Source organism: Oryza brachyantha, chromosome 6 (assembly GCF_000231095.2).
Source record: "Oryza brachyantha chromosome 6, ObraRS2, whole genome shotgun sequence".
In the NCBI taxonomy this organism is placed as follows: Eukaryota; Viridiplantae; Streptophyta; class Magnoliopsida; order Poales; family Poaceae; genus Oryza; species Oryza brachyantha.
The window spans coordinates 21,816,872-21,834,187 of NC_023168.2; the positions used below are offsets into that span (position 1 = coordinate 21,816,872).

The 17,316-nt window shown below is 38.7% G+C and overlaps 1 protein-coding gene across 1 annotated transcript; it reads right to left on the reverse strand.

The window, feature by feature from the left end:
* Positions 1-2,968: 2,968 nt before the first annotated feature.
* On the reverse strand, positions 2,969-16,567 carry LOC102701738 (callose synthase 3-like). The gene is made up of 40 exons (XM_006657303.3): positions 16,207-16,567; positions 15,893-16,118; positions 15,699-15,792; positions 15,484-15,594; positions 15,248-15,379; positions 15,062-15,154; positions 14,850-14,941; positions 14,508-14,634; positions 13,734-13,871; positions 13,571-13,647; positions 13,384-13,477; positions 12,984-13,106; positions 12,765-12,879; positions 11,805-12,139; positions 11,670-11,722; positions 11,530-11,590; positions 10,866-10,947; positions 10,738-10,787; positions 10,574-10,660; positions 10,031-10,159; positions 9,720-9,908; positions 9,477-9,637; positions 9,258-9,381; positions 9,077-9,180; positions 8,722-8,848; positions 8,479-8,630; positions 8,151-8,260; positions 7,906-8,031; positions 7,689-7,757; positions 7,420-7,594; positions 6,846-6,990; positions 6,269-6,388; positions 6,067-6,185; positions 5,889-5,972; positions 5,386-5,498; positions 5,079-5,308; positions 4,200-4,997; positions 4,048-4,098; positions 3,690-3,875; positions 2,969-3,586 (listed from the first exon to the last, which is right to left on the reverse strand). Exons 1-40 carry the CDS (start codon positions 16,430-16,432, stop codon positions 3,338-3,340), a joined length of 5,877 nt encoding a protein of 1,958 aa, XP_006657366.2. The 5' UTR covers positions 16,433-16,567; the 3' UTR covers positions 2,969-3,337.
* Between the last annotated feature and the right edge of the window lie 749 nt (positions 16,568-17,316).

The following is a 17,316-nucleotide window of genomic DNA, read 5'->3' on the forward strand; positions in this document are numbered from 1 at the left end:
CTCCTCCTACTCCTAGCTGAGATTTATTAGAGATGCTTGTGAGAATTGAACAAGGCTAGCTGACAGTGATGGATTTGATGCTAATGAATACTAATTTCCAACCCCATCTTCCTTTTGGGGACTAAACCAAAGGCCTCGAGTTTTTAACCATTTTGAGTAAGTAAAGTGAAGAAGGTTAAATCATACGCATACTCCACTTAAGGGCCAACTACTACTGAAACCATCTCAGTAACAATAATACTATCATCCTGTCAACGATCTTTTCTTTGCTGGTTCTGGAGGAAAAAAAAATTAAAAAAGCAGAAAAAAGAATACTAGTAGTGTTTTTGTTTGGTAGCGGAAATATCTAGCGGCTGATATTGAGTTAGGCATGGCATGAGCTGCTACCGATAAACAAATGCAAATCCATGGCGACCTGTCCGTCCTCATGTGCGTGCATGATGTGGATCAACCCGTGACCCGCCCACGCGTCCCCTCTTTCTCTAGAAACCACCCTAAATATCATGCCACCTGCTAATTTCCCCTCCCATCTCTCTTTTCTTCAAATTTTATTTTATAGTGTAATATGTTTAAATTTTTTTTATTTTATCGAAAATTTAGTACAAATTTAAAAAATGACAATTGTGTTTAAAGTTCTTTTGATAATAAAGTAAGTCATAAACATGGTATTTCCAAATTTTATAAATAAGACAAATGATCAAACATTACAAAAGTCAAACATCTTACATTATAAAACGGAGAAGTATTCTCCATTTGATAATACTACTACTGTAAGATATTATTTATCCATTGATTAATTTTGTAGACTTCTTATGTCTCCGGAATATTATGACTCGTTAGCAATCTATATAAATATAAATTTTAACATGATCAGAGTAGGGGTGGACAAAAAGCTCATGCTCGTTAGCTCGTTCGACTCGTGACAAACTCGGCTCAGCTCGACTTGGCTCGTTTCATTTTTCTAACGAGCCGAGCCAGTATTTTAGCTCGTTAGAGATAACGAGCCAGCTCGAGCTGGCTCGTGAGCTGCTCGTGAGCCTAACGAGACACAAGATTCACCGGCGTTCATTGATTTCACTCTGAAATGCATGTGTTTATTACTTCATAGGTTTACCATATGATTTATTGGTTCAAACTTTAATATTTAAATATAATTTCATATGATTTGCATGTTTGAAATGAAAATTTTCTTGTATAACCTATTGAAAAATTATTTAGGTTAATTTTTTATGCATGGCTCACGAGCCAGCTCGAGCTTTATAACGAGCCGAGCCGAGCTGGGTTTTTAGCTCGTTACGATAACGAGCCGAGCCGAGCCGAGCCAGCTTGTTATCTTAACGAGCTGGACCGAGCCAAGCTGGCTTGTTATCCAGCCCTAGATCATAGGGTGAATTGCTTGGCTTACCACGGTACCATGGAAAAAGCCAAACAACATATTTAGCATTTACAGTGAAAAATAATTTATGAATAAAATTATATATATTTTTAATGATCTAAAAGTCAATGCTGATACGGTAAAAAAAACTTAGAGTTAACTCTAAATGTAATGTTTAAATTTTAAATTTTGTCAAATAGCGTAAACAAAAATAAAAGGAAGAGGTGCAAATATCTTATGACATACTAATAAAATGCGGTAGTAGACAGCTCACCAGCCACTCCACTTATACGCTACCTGTATTTTCTCCGACTGGGTTCACACCTTACTCAGACCCTCCATAGAAATAAATTTAACAAGTAACTCGCCAGAAGAGTTTCTTTTAAGAAAAATGTATTTCACTTTCAGCGTGGAGCAAATTCACAAAAGTTTTCGTTACCATCTATGCAATATTTACTAGAGTATTCTCGCTCGCATATGGCCCAAATTACACTAAGATTCGTGTGCTTAGAGCATACCTAAGGGCTCGTTCAAATCTAATCATTCATATTTCGACTCAGATGACCATATAAAATATATCATTTATAAAATAAATTTAAATTACAGAGATATATTTATTATAACGAAAGACACTTCCCCGCAAGGCAGATGAAAGAGAGATGGTGTTAAGACAAAGGGATGGGTAGGAATGGGTGCAGTGCCAGCAAAGACGCAGCTCTCCCCCCACCCCACCACAAAAAGGGACCAGAGGAAGGGAATGAGTGTCACAAGTGCATTGTATAGCTCCTACTTCTATCAGGCTCTGCTCCACACTTCCATTTTGCCTATGAGACCACCAACAAATTCGAGTATTCTACTAACATTTAGGCTTATATATACTCGCAGATAGTAAGCCAAAACACTTGGCTCGGAGCATGCATGTATACAGCAGCTTAAATAGGCTGTTTAGCAACCAACCATACCGGCATACTTACCGTATGGATTCACAAGCTGGTGTTCTTCTTCATCCTCCAGAACAGCGTTGGCTCACAAGAAAATAATAATTTGCCGTTAGTTAGTTAGGACGCTGGTTGGTGCATTTCATCAAGAGCATGAAGGAATGTTATGCTTACTTGGTCAGCAATCGCCGCGTACATAATACCGCCCACTCAAGCAAACAACAACAACCCAGTCAGTTTTGTCTGCATCACCTGAAAACATACTACTATATGCATGCATAGATGGATGGAGTATATAAACATTTATCTTCTTCTTCTTCTTCTTCTTCTTCTTTTCCTGCAGGGTGGGGACAGATGCACGCATCTGCCTGCCAGTGATCCATTCTCACAGGTCGTTGCCCAAGAGCATCCTCCACTTTTGCTTTGCACCCTTTCCATTTCATGAAGATCGTGCACACCACAGGGATCATAAAAAACTGTTGTGATGACGAGATGGATCCTTAAAAACTATACTATATTATATTATATGATATGTCCCACACCTACGCTGTTCACCAGATAGATAGATATATATATATATATATATATATATATATATATATATATATATATATATATACTAACCCAGAAGCCAACCCTAATTTAGATGCTCCGATTGAGTTCCTCCACATTTCCCTGGGACATGCAAACTCGCTATTGAGCAATATGGGTCTTTACATGATGTGCTGAATCTACACATAGTACACGCCTCCCCCGGTCTCTGATTTTGGCGACAAATCAGAGCACACGCAAAAATGGGGGCGGATCTGGAAGGCCCAAGTTACACAAGATGGATATCCCATAAATTTAATACTAGGATAAATAATGTCAATGCATATGTTATGCTGGAGGTCTCTGAAACCACCGTCTGGCAGAGCACGAGTATCGCACGATTATCATGTTTTTTTTTTTAAAAAAAATGCTTTTTCGCACCAATAATCGCGGCTTTCGTGACAGTGATACCGTCGGTTTTGCAATGCAAACGTTACTCCTTGTTCCGGGTTGATCGGTCTTTCTTGTGCCCACCAAGGATACGGGATATCTGCAGCCCTCTGCTGAATGCCTGGTTGAAGAGCATCCTGGTCTGGAACTCCGACACAAAAGGAAACCAAGCAAGGAACGCAATGGGTGTGAATAACAGGAGTCCCATGAGGATCTCATAGCCCCGGGCAAGAGCCTTGATTGATCCCCAAAGCCCAATCGCCTGGATGGCAGGTTTGATGGCTTGCGCAATCTGACAAAGGTAATAAGGTGTTATATATCAAGTCAGGCAGGACAGTTCCTTTTCAAACAAACAAAAAAAAATTGAATGATAGGGAAAAGGTTTAGTTGCTAACCAGAAGCAAGCCCCATCCAGTTGGCATGAAAGCAAGGATGCAAACGAAGATGTCAAGAACTGTCATGTGAGGGATTGCAATTAAGATCACAACAATGGCGACGAACGTTATGAATATAAGGCCCTTGATCAACCGGAAGACAAGCTGGAACTCTGCACTGAATCTCCTCCTACCAACTGAAACAGTCTGAAAAGAAAATCATAACTGAGTTTCCCAGCACATGAAAGAGATCGGGCAGTTAAACTCTGACCGTAAAATTCTAACTTAAAAACATGATAGACCGTAAAATTCTAACTGAAAAAACATGATAGGGGGCTAAGTATGTCTCTAGTGAAGAGCTTAGGGAGCATATTGTTACCTTCATAACAAGTAAAATCACGAAAATCACAACCCATGAGAAGCAATAAACCTGCAAATGGCATTAATTAGAACACATGCATATGAATTAAACGGATGCAACCACCAGATACTAAAAAGAAAACAGGGGAAGGGGGGGGGGTGTGGACTTACCAGTACACTGCGAGTGTGCTTGGTTATATTCAAATGATACACAAGCCCATATTGGTAGATAAAGAAGCGCAATGCTAGCAGAATTTCAAGAATAGTACCACGCTTCCCGGAGTATCGAAGAGGCTCCTGCTCTTTTTCCCACCATGATTCCCAACTTTTGTTTGTTGCCACACCAATACCTCCACGGTTGCTGATCCACTTATTCCAATCAGTCCAGTCATCAACGATCTTCTGCCACTCAAATCCAGAAGGATTGAATAGGAATGGTGCAAAGAGCCAGGTGCCCACCATAAACCACATGGAAACAGTGATGAAAATGTAAGGGATAGCCCCTCTGTATGATTGCCCAAAGATTTCATAGACAACCAGCAAAATCATCAGTTCAATGCCCTTGACAAAATGGCTGCGAGAATAAAGTCGGTAATTGTCAGCGAACTTGGCATGAAACACCACAAATCCACGTCCAGTGGCTCTATATTCAGCTCCTCCGTGTAGTAATGTCCTTCCATAATAGTGAGTTTTGGTCCCAAGTGAAAATGTGAAGAAAACAGACGCCAACTGAAGTTGCATGAGTACAAAGTCACTTAATGCTGTTCTGAATCCCCTCTCCAAACCAATTTCCATCATCATAGGAAGTGCCATCAAAAATCCAAGTTGAACAAAAGACTCTGATGCAAGAGCAACTTGGAGGGGTGCATTATGCACAAACCTCTTTCCAGTGGCTAGTGCTTGGTCAAGTCCACTGAGGACAAGATACAAACGGCCATACAGGAAAACATATACAGTCCACACAGTAATCTAACACCAAACATAGAAACCTCGGTTAAGATATAGCCAATATATTATCAAGAAAAGAGAAGTGGTGTTTATATACCATACCATTGTACTAAAGTAAAAGCCAATTGTTGTGTAATAACATGACAGCATTCTGAAGAAATCAAACCGGTGCCCTAGTCGATAAATGTCACGGCTCAGTGTTTGTTCACCATTACCATTTGCTATCTTTGCCTCGAATAGAGAAATTTGGTTGAGACCCACATCTCTTCCCTTTCCAACTTGCATGTATTCATGATGAGTGACATTGCCTTCACGCAGTGTTGAATTGAAACCTGCAGCAACAGAAGTCACATTAGCACCGAAGCAGTTCCAGACTCCCCAAAATAAGCATCGATCAACAAATTGGTACCTGCAAATATATCTTCACTAAGATTGATAATTTTGGATGCTTTACTTACACCACCCCTTGTAAGGTGGAAAAGCCGATCAAAGATGTCAGGATGACCATAGTGAAATCGAACCCTGCAGATAGATATTCAGAAACAATGTCACAAGAGAGCATCAGCAAAGCTTGAATTAGGAATAAGTTAGTACCTCCCTTGCTCCTTTTGATTTGACATTTTAGAATCCAACTATATCGATATGTATGAATTATCAAGACTGGTATATTGGTAGCTTTACCATTAAAAATACTTTCAGATATTATAATTTCTTTTAGTATTTGTTAATTTAAAATTATATTAAAAAAAGTAAGGCTCAAGTTACATCTGCAAAGCCATGAAAAGTCAATAGTTTCAAACAAGAATGGGATGAGTAATATATTTGAAAAATGGATAACCAATTAAATATGGTTATCATGTTAAAAACAGAACCAACAGATAACACCATGTAATGCAAGAGACAACCCAATACCTAAGTGGGTTGGCAAGCACACGCTGTCCAATAGTCACAAAACTGGTCTCCTGATTTGACATGAACCATGCAAGGGATGAAACACTGCACAGATTGAACAAATGAGCAAATAGAAGGTTAAATAATCCAAAATGATGACAGATGCAGTATTAGTCACAAATGAAGCGTGCTAAATTACCTGCCAGTAAATATATGCTCTCTTACTCCAAGTATTGATGGATATCTCACACCATCATGTTTCTTCAGAAACTCATCCAGCAGATTTCTCATTTTCAAAGCCTCCTCCATGTAATGCTCCTGTTCAATATTATGACATAAATATGGTAACAAAAAGGTAAAAGAACACAATTCCTTGAAGCAGAAAACACATGAAGTTTTACCTGATTCATATCTATAGTTTGTAGGCATTCACCTCGAGTAAAAATAATTGCATGATTCTGATTTTCTGGTTTTCCTTCACCTAAAATAGCATTACCTGGAAGTTTTATCTTGTATATGACCTACATAAGAAAGAGTGATGGCAATAAGTGCATCTCATTTTGCACCACAAAGACTGAGGAGAGAATCCCTCCAAATAGAGAAGAAAAAAGGCTCTGTAAATAAGACTAATGTTATCTAAAGGATATCAAAATATTTTAGAACAAAAACTGAAAGGTCAGATTCCCTTCTAGCTTCCATACTATCAAAGCATCATTCAAACAGATTCATCCCAGCAAACAAACATAATTTGTAAATGTGTGCTGTTAAACTTTAGCTTTGCAGATAACAAAGATGAGAACTGTATATCCAAAAAGGATTTTATCATGCCAGAGCCAACATTATCTTTACAGGCCACAATGTGTATAACTAATCTAGATTTCATTTTATAATAAGAAAAGAAAAGAAACCTTGAGTTTCTCTCCTTCCAAATGGTGTAAAACATAGATGAATTGGTCAATTACCACAATCAAAGTATACCTGATCAAGACTCTGTCCAGGTTCATTAGGTTTTGTAACAGAAGCTTTCACCAATGCTGAGTAGTAAACCTTGTCAGTCTTCTTGTTTCTATCTTGGCTAGGTGCCTCAACTTCATCAATATAAGCAACCCGAAGTGATGGATATCTGCAAAAAGGACCATTTCTACAAGTGTCTTGACACTGAATAGACAGCAAATGAAACAATGGCAATATTAAAGTACGGGTATTTGTCCCGGCTCAAATGTGATTATCTAACAAATCAAGTTTTTTTTTGTTTTTTCAATAGATTACATGATACAAAATGAAACACATGGTACTCCCAGGACAGGAAATAAACAAAGCTTATATTTATAAATTACTCGCTACTAAAAATAATGCTAGTCATAGTTTTAGCCCAATTCGTATATAATCACAAAAATGCACTTAATTGCACTGTTGCAACCAAGAACAAACATACATGTGCTCATACTTGATTGCATAAATTGTAAAAGAAATAAAGCATGAAAATGCTAGTTTTAGTATTATACAGATGGCATACATATCCAGATCATTGTGATATTCAATTGGAACTTACGCTGTCATTAGTCTCAAAATATCATGAGCACAGGCTTCACCAGAGCGTTTCTGGATTCCATATTGCTGGCATGAGACAACATATGTAAATTTCATGTCAGCTATAGCTTTGCACTGAGTCATCAACTGCGAGTCCTCAGACATCAGTTCAGTTGCTCTGTAACCTTCCATAAGATCTAATGGAAACAGGAAGACAAAGACAAGTCATTGCATAGGTCACGGAGGACAGGTTCAGAACATATAGACTGGACTACTAGAATTTAGAAATACCATCGTCTTTGGCCATGTCAAGAAAAGCCTGCAGCTCCAACGCTTTTCGATAGTACATCATTCCTCTCACTGTGTAAAAAGAGATAGTGATAAAATATATCTGAAAATAGTACAAAGTACTTTCACTGAACCACTACACACAATACCTTTTGAGTTAGATTTTCTTGTGAGAACAATATATAAAGGGAAAACATGCGAGTGCAAGGGAAAAGAATACCGGTTCTTGTCAATGTCTGCCCCCTATATGATGCCCAAAGACGAAGCTCCTCTTCCAATGTTTCATCCTCGCGGAGCTCCTCCTCGCTCTTGCGGTCCACCCTTTCAAGGAAATTTTTCCATTCATCTTTGAAAATTTAAAGAGGTTAGTGAAACAAAACATCATATTTGATGGTCATCACTATAACAAAGGAACTGCACATACATGTTTATCCAAGAAAAATGGTGTGTAAAGCAGAAAAGAACCTGGGTAGATTTTTTGTAAGTAGAAAAGTATGGAAACCCCATCCTCGTTTGGCTCTTCCAGATTATGAGACGAGAAAAGAACATCTTCTTTGTAATAAGGAGTCAAGACACTAGCATTGTAGAAAGTTGCTTCAGCAATCAAGAAACCGAACCAGGAGATTTTACAAACAGTGATCAACCAAATAAAAAGTTCAAGATATGAATGTACTACCAGCAAGAACACGTAAACAAAGAATAAGCATGTAAGGTATGACCGTATGAGAGCAAAGGAAGTTGGCACCAATTTGTGCATAATATTACAATATATAGAAAAGTAGTCAAAACTTACGAGAAGGGTAACATATGTCGCACTTTTGGAGCATTAGGCATCTCCATAAAGAGAGAGTTCGCAAAGAACGATATCCGTCTCCTAGCATCAAGGTTTGTTGGGACATCCATAGCAGACTCTTTCACAGTGAGAAGAAGGTGAAGCCTCTTTATCTGATTAAAAATGAAGCAATGTATATGTCATTACAGCAACAGAAGGAACAAGTATCCTATATATTCACTTCAATTAGGCTGTAAATCAAACCTTTTCCGTCCATGCATTTGATTCCTCCACAGGGAACTTAATAGCTTTAGTGAACAACTGGTCTTGTTGATCAAGCGATGTCATTCCTTCGTGTTTTCTATTTCCACCATGCACAGAATCCAACAGTCTGGAAGGAAATGAAAGCAATAATATGCACAAACCAGTTATCACAGTATTTCAAGAGAACAACAAATTATCACAATCACCATACTCTATTGGCAGGAGGTGCGTTAATCACCAAATTGAATGTAGAAGTGTAGATAAAACTCTTTAATCCTAATATTACTAAGTATTGGAGAAAAACATGGCCAGAAAGACAGCATCCTATACTGACAACCAAAATAACTTTCCTCACCCGCCTAACTGGTCTTGCTCATCCATTATATCCCTTGTGACCACCTCAAGCATATCTTGGAACAAAATGACAACTTGACCCAAGTCTTCTTCCTTATTCTTTTGCTGTATTCAGAATATGGATACAGTGAGCAGGTATCATTTAAGAACATAAATTACAGCCATGGTAACAAATTTTATACCAGTAAATCAAGTAGTTCAATAAACTTCTTGCTCAGGGCAGGAAGGCTCCTCATGTTCAAATCCTTTATCAGACTTCCCCCATCTATATGCTCATCAACAATTGTAAAAATCCGCTGTATAACTCTGGAATAGCATATGGACAGGTTAAGTCAGATCAAGAGAACCAAATAGAATTTCATATTAGAAGCCAATAAAATTCACTAGATAATATAACGTACTCTTTCTCACGTTGACCAAACACTAAAGTATTGATGATGTTTTTGAATGAAGCATAGCACTCCCTGATAGCATAGGAAAAATATGGGTCCGATCCCATTCTCTTCTTCAGGTCACGATCTTTTCCTCCACTATCTGCTGCCATATCCAATGCTATTGGAATCTACAATCCAGCAAATATAAACAGTAAATGCTGGAATACACCAATAAAACAAGCACAGCTTAAGAAGTCATCGAGAAAATACCTTGCTAGCAAGTAGGAAAGGTGGCCACTGGAATATATTCAATTCACGGTCTTTACAGTATGGGACAAGTAGCAAGTCCATCTCCCTGTTATCTATGAGATCTTCTTCACGGAAACTTGTTATAATTAGATTCCACATTTGAGCAAATCTTGCCGCTACTTTCTCTTTTTCTTGTTCATCACCAGAAGTCTAAAGGAGGTATGTGAGTATATGACTTATGAGAGCAAACAGCTGATGGAGATGTTACATATTCAATATTTATCTGTCAATAATCAACTTGTGAAGTAGAGCTTAAGACACAAATTCCATACCTTAGAAGGTTTACCAGAAAAGGCAGCACGCAGACCTTTACTCTTGTGTGAATCAGAAGGAATCAAGTGTTCATTGAAGGCCTCAGGCAAAGATTCAAAACGAGATCTCAACATTCCTAATGTCCGTATCTGGTGTAATGAAACATGAAAGGTGCCTACTGTAAGTTCATGGGTTGATGACAACTGATAATAGAGCACCACTAAAATATACTAATATAAGGGAGTGTGCCATCTTTTGGAGAAGTTGGCTAAAGAGAAAAGACTAGGCTATCCCTATTAAATGAGAGGTGGTTGGGGGGTAGTATAGCAATCCCTTGTATTTTGGGACAAACCAGACGGGGCAAAATCCCTTATATTATGGGATGGAGGGAGTAAAACACAAGGTAATGCTTCATATGTGCAAATCATAACTGAAAAAGGTAACTCAAAGGTAGAGATATCACTCTGAAAATCATCAGTCCTGAACATAATTTTCTTATATGCTATTGGAGCAGTATATTAGACAAGAAAACTGAATGCCTGATAACAGAACATTTTACTAACCTCACCGAGACGACGATAAGCCCCATAGATACCACCAATCAATGTAGAGAAAAGCGCATACCAAATTTGGGTGTCCATGAAATAAACCTGAACGTATCAATTGGCAAAACTCAAAATGTTGTCTAATCAACTTATGCTAACCGGAAACAGTAAGCAACACTCACAAGAATTATTGGAGCCCAAAGGGCAATGACGACACCAATGTTGTTGTTAGCTGCAAAATGCAAATTGAAACTGAAATAAGATTGTCCAAAATTCCAAAAGGTAAAACATCAGGTTTTGACCTGCGTACCACGAGGGAAAAACTCATGCCACTGAAAATCCCGAATTGGCTCTCTCATTATATCTTTGGTTGGCTGTACCAGAGGCTTGATCTGCATGGAGACCATGAGAATATGAATATAAGACCTTTTTATATTTTCTAACACTTAACCCTCCATCGAGTAGCTTTTGATATTTTTAACATTAGTGCTGATACTCATTTATGTGCTAGCATCTTGAACATTTGGGACCAAGCAAAATTCATTTTTTGTACTTTATATTTATCAATAACGAAATCTAAATATTGAGGCCACATTTGGAACGTAGGAATTTTACTAGGTTCCTGAAAGTATTGATTATTGAACTTTTTTAAAGAAATTCCTAAATTCGAAATAGGATCTGACAACACGCCAAGCCATAAACTTAAGCTAGAAACGTAGGCAATATTTTCACTAAATTTCAAGTTTGACACAAGACTGACTCAGTTTACCACTGAAGAAAAATAAAATGGCATGATGCTCTGGATTCTACATTCTTTGCTGTTTGATTATCAAATTCAATAACATAAATGCTTGTGCACTTTTAAGAATTGAAGAATGAAAATATACAAAGTAACAATAGCAATAGCACGAACTTCACACTCAAGGATTCAAGCAGAATATCTAATGATGAATAAAGAAGAAACAAGTACATACCTCTATATAGAAGCTTACTGTCAATTTCATTGCTAAAAGGAGGACCCAGAACATGGTATACCTATCACAACATAATTTTAGGTGATTAGAAAACACGACATCAAGACAATGTGCAAAGATGAGTCAACAACTTAACATACTTGAAGAGGGAAAATGCGCCTTCATGCATTCCTCTGCCAACAAATAGTCGAGGCTGCAAATACATTTCGAAATGGAAAACATATAAACAATTTTTGCCACATAAATGCCTCAGAAACCACTAGATGGAAATTTACCTGAGACCACCACATGATGAATGTTATGACCTTAACATTTGAACTCTCAAGAAACCTTCTGAGGAACGGGAAAAGAAATAGCATAGCAGCAAGCATGTTTGGTGCCAAATATATCACAACAGCCAAAATATACAGTGATGGCTGATTCTGACCATTACCGAGCCAACTTTTAATTATTCTTGCAAGACCTGTAGGACTCTCCCAGGTATATGCGTAAGTCACAGGCAAAATCACAACCCACGCTGATGATGAGATTAACTTCAAGACATATCGCAGCTTGACTGCAAATGACATGCTTCTTCTTGCCTTCCAGCCAAATACAATGTCCAGAATTGCTGTATTGGTTATATCCGTCAGTCAGTGTCACTATAAGTATATATATACAGGGTACAAGTACACGTACAGCTAGAAGAACAAGGTGCTCTTTATTACAGGGGAATGTACTCCCTCCGCCCCACAGAGACTTTATTTTTTGCCCATCTCACACATATCAATACAAAGCTAAAACAACTAAATGACCTTCACATTAGCAAACCCCAATGCATGTGTTCCCCACTTTACCAAACTTCAATGTATTAATTGCTCTAAAGATGAAGTCTTTGTGGGACAAATTAAGAGGGAAAAAATGGAGTTTTTGTTGGATTGAGGGAGTAGTCAAAATAGAATGTTGTTGGGAAAGTAGTATTTGTTAAGGTACATGACTATGAGGCTATCAAATGTTGCTGGCCAAAGTAAACATAGAAACAAAGGCAATAGGGTAATACTCATGGTATTCATCTGAACAGAGAAACCTGAGAAGTTACTTGATGTCCTTTGCCAAAAAGCCTTACAGGAACAGATGTTGCTAGATCAGTAGAGTTATCTACTACCCAACAAAAAGATACCTACCAAAGAAATAGGGCATGCCTTCCCAAGTATGTGAGAGGGAGGAGAAGGGATTGTACAAGTTGGACTAAATACCTTGCCCCAACTTCAAAACTGCAGCAGTTATAAATATGCTTAAAACCTGCTTAAATACTCCAACATCAAAGATATCACTTGGTGTGCCACCATTCCAGGCAATAATAATCATGGCCTGTATTAAAACATAAGATACTTATAAATACATTGAAAAAGAAGCAAGGGCAAGGTATAAAGTACTCAAAAAAATGGATAAGTGCATATGAACAATCAACCAACCTGCAAGGATAATATTAAGAAGATCCACATTCTGTCGAAACTACGAAATATGTGCCAAAATGACCGGATCTCGACAAAATTAACCTTACCCATCCAATGGACACTACCTGCAGATCTTGTCTCCTGCAATAGCAACCAAATAAGAAATGAGTGCCAAGAGGATTGACAATACAAGTATTTATTTTTCTTGGTGTTACATTGAAGGACAACACCAGAAACGTAATACATTCCCATTATCTAAAAAAAGGAAGAGTATTACATTGTCTACAAAACAGAACAATAAGCAGCAAGTGAGCAATCAGGATATTTTGTTTATGAATAACTCAGCATTTATAAATTGTAATAGCGCACCACAAGCAACTACTAGTGCAAGAGATATTTATATTATCAAGGAACCTACTCCATTCAGACGACTAGGGTAAGCATCTTCAGGAGTTTTGAAAAAATCAGCATCAGCTCTCATAGGCCATCCTAGCCGGAAACAATCCACTGACCTGCAATACAGTAACAATTCCATGACTTCTTCTCTTAGAAAAAATGGGAGCATAGGATAGTAAAAGCAACAATTAAATTTGATCACTGCATACCAAAAATACTCATTTAAATCATCATAGTTCCTCCAATGTGAGTGCTTTGATTTTATGGTCTTGCTCCGTTCAGCTTCCTGTAAAATTTCATAACGGCGCTAACTGATCAGCCTGAAAATAGAAGGAAAGAATACATTTGATACACAGTCATGAATGAATATACCTTCTCTATAACTTTGTAAATCGGAGTCACTACTTTCATCAAGAAGGCCTCTTCATCACCACCATATGCTGGTTTAACATTTTCACCAGTCATTGGACTCACATTTCCAGCCAACATGCCATAGAGTTCAAAAGCCATCTGTGATACAAGAAACAGCATCAGTACCAAGACAATCTCACCAGAATGAAAACTTGTACATGCAATCTCAACCTGATACAAAAATATCCCCCAATGATTATCCCTACAAACTTCCTGACCTGATTATGGCTTATTAGGAAGAGCTTGGCTACTCAGTATTATCATAGGTAGAAGAATCTAAACACTAAGTTCTACTACTAGTAGTTGATATGGTAGTATAAATAATTTGATCCATTGGATTAGAAAAATTAAACAGTCTAGATTACTACCACTAGAGAGCATTATAAAACACCTATTCAGAATGGAGGATTTTTTTAAGGAATTTCATGGAAATTAAACAAATCCCTGTGAAAGTCATGTAAAATTCCTGCCTTCCAAAGAAACCCTTAATAGGACAATGGAACACAAAGGTGAAAGGGCATCTAAGTACAGAAGGGGGCAAGCAAATAAGAATTCTCCTAAGTTACTATTGGCTTTGTTAGGATCAATGAAATTCCTCATAAAAATTATCTGAGATGTTTATTGTTCACTACCAAATTCCTAAACCAATCATCAGGTACAACACACAATTGGAGAACAGTCAAACTAAAGATGTGAGAAACCTCACATCGATGGTAAAGAACAAGATGATCTTACATGATGGTAGATGTAGCATAGGCACTCTGGCATGAATCTCAAGTTAGCTGCCTCGCCCCAAATAAGCAAGTAGAGACCCATATAGAGAAGCTTACGCTGCTGGACTTCCTGCTGGATGGTTGGCAACCTGCAGACCAATTGGCCAAATCATTTTGAGTAAAAGTAGATGAGGCTAAGCAGTTATGGCCATAATATCTGTTTCAAATGGCATAAGAGTAAAGACTGAAACTATAAACCAACTGTGTTCAAGTAAATTGAAAACAAATGAGTAGAGAATGACAAATATTGGCATCTCAGGAAAATCATTGCATTTGTTTGACTTCACTAAAGCAGTGAACCTACCATAAACTACTTTTGCGGCCAAGGTACTTGCACCACTTCTTATAATTCTTAAATAGCTTCTTCATTACAGCATCCAGAGCTCTGTCGTCCAACTAGAGAAAAAGGATTCCAAGAAAACATATCAATAGAACATCAAGTCACTAGTGTGCAAGTGATGCAAGAGGGAAAAAAAACAAACTCTGTCACTTCCAGAATAGGAGGGAAACGAACACCTTTGCTTGTTGCTCGGTCTTAGGAGACTGCCTTATGTGCACATTTGCAAGTAATAGTATTAGATGCTCTCTTTGGTTGGAGACATTGTCTTTCTGTAAAAATAGAGACTCAAAGTTAGACTATGCACATTCCCAGGGCAAAGGGCATGTCAATATGGAGAGTTTCACCAAAAAGTGAGTAACAACCTGAAACCCAAACATGGCCTGAAGCCAGTCAAGAAGGTCTTTACCAGTCTTCTTTTCATCAGGCTTCTTTTCATGTTCCTTGGGCCACGGCAGGCCTCTAATATTCCGTAGGGCATTAACAGCTGCTTGAATCTGTGTAGTTTATGAGGAACACAGTGGGAAAGGCTTGATTTGGTAAAGGGGATAGTAGTATATCAAAATGATCTTGTGAAGCGAGACTTGGGATAGATGAGAACCTCTGGATATTGCATAATAGGTTGATAGGTGCTTTCAGGATCAAGTGGCAGAATATTGTAAGGAACATAGAGCTTTTTCTTTTCCTCGACTTTGTTGTGCGTATCCAAAATCTGCATGACGGTTTAGAAATTGGCGAAGAAAGCAAGACATTGCAGTTAGCAAGCAATGCAGCAAGCTGAGCAAACAAGAGGCATTTTTTTATAAGAATATATACCGCTTGATCGACTTCAACAGATTGGGAAACATTGACAGCTTTCAAGACCTCAAACAAGACAGCGGCAGTTTGGTATGCTTTAGTGAGCAGAGCACTGGGGCAAGAGGAAGAGGAGATTGAAGTGAAGTGAAAAAAGGAGCAATTTGTGATGGGGAAAGAAAAAAAAAGGGGGGGGTGGTGGAGGAATGGCGAACCGGTCAGCCTTGTCGGCGGCATTTTGGAGCGCTTGGATGTACTTCTTGTAGTATTCACGGTAGAAGCGCTGCATCTCTCGGGCGTCACTCTGGTGCACCCTTCCCTTCAAAGTTGGATCATTTTCCCTTTCTAGCCTCTGCAGAAGCGCGGTTTTGAACTGGCGAACACCACGGCCACTGGAGGTGGGGTCGAGGCGATGAGCCTTCTCGAAAGCATAGAAACGGCCTACATACAAAAGTGCATGCATCATCGTCGTCGTGTATCATGTTGTTCTTCTAGTACTTAAAGAAGAAAGAAGAATGGAGTTACGTACATAGGTATGCGACGCGCGGGTTGGTTGCCTCGACCTCGTTGGCGACGCGGAGGATGGGGGCGATCTCGACGAGCGAGGAGGGGACGACCTCACTGTCGAAGATGGACTCGCCGAGGTTGCCGACGGTCTGGGTACGGAGCAGCCTCCTGCCGGCGGACGCCGAGGGGGAGGGCGAGGCCGCGGAGGAGGAGGAGAAGTCGGGCCTCCTGCCACCGGGCGCCGCCATGGCCGCCGAATATCCACCTCCCCCTGCACTTGCAGCCGTGGGAAACCCTAGATTTGGAATTTCTTGCTCTTGCTCTTGTAGAGATTGGGAGAGGAGAGGGATGGGGGAGCAGCAGCAGCAGCAGCAAAAGGAGGGGAGGCCAGGCCAGGTAACGGACCAAAAGGGAAGAGGGTTTTGTGCGTGGGTTTTGTTTGTTTTGAACTTCTTCTTCTTCTGTTTTTTTCTTTCTTCCTTTCTCCTCGTTCCAAACTAGGGGCTGCCCTTGCTTGGATTTACGATCCTGCCACTCAATTCAAACTCAAAAGTACGTATTATTTCTCGAATTGTTAAAAAAATATATTATTTAAAAAAAGTTTATTATCTTACCACCTACACATAAGTTAATTTTATTATTTATACTTTTAAATAGTTATCAAATAGTCTTTCATCACAATTCACAAGCAATGGCAGTTTGGAAAAATACTAGGCTGGCTGGCCTATGTTCTTTCCAAATTTTCCTCGCTTTTTTTCTTTGGTTTTTCTTTTCATCCTCTTTGATATATCCAAATTTAACATCTCATATTTTTAAATATAATTTAACTCTATATTTTATTTAATTTCGATCCTATTGAAAAGGTATCTCTATGGCCTAGGTCCTACAGCTTCAATGCAGCTGTGGCTGCCGATGCTCAGCATGTGGGCCTCTCGCCCATTCTCGTGTCAGCGTTCGCAAAAATGCAGGATAAGCTGGTATAGTACACGTTTTACTACTTTTTTACACACTGCCGCTTAAGGCCTCCTTGATTAAAAAAAATTATAGAAATTTTAGAGGATTTTATTTCTACATGAATTTTTCCTACAAAACCCTCTGAATCAAAGGAATGAATTCTATGAAATTCCTATAG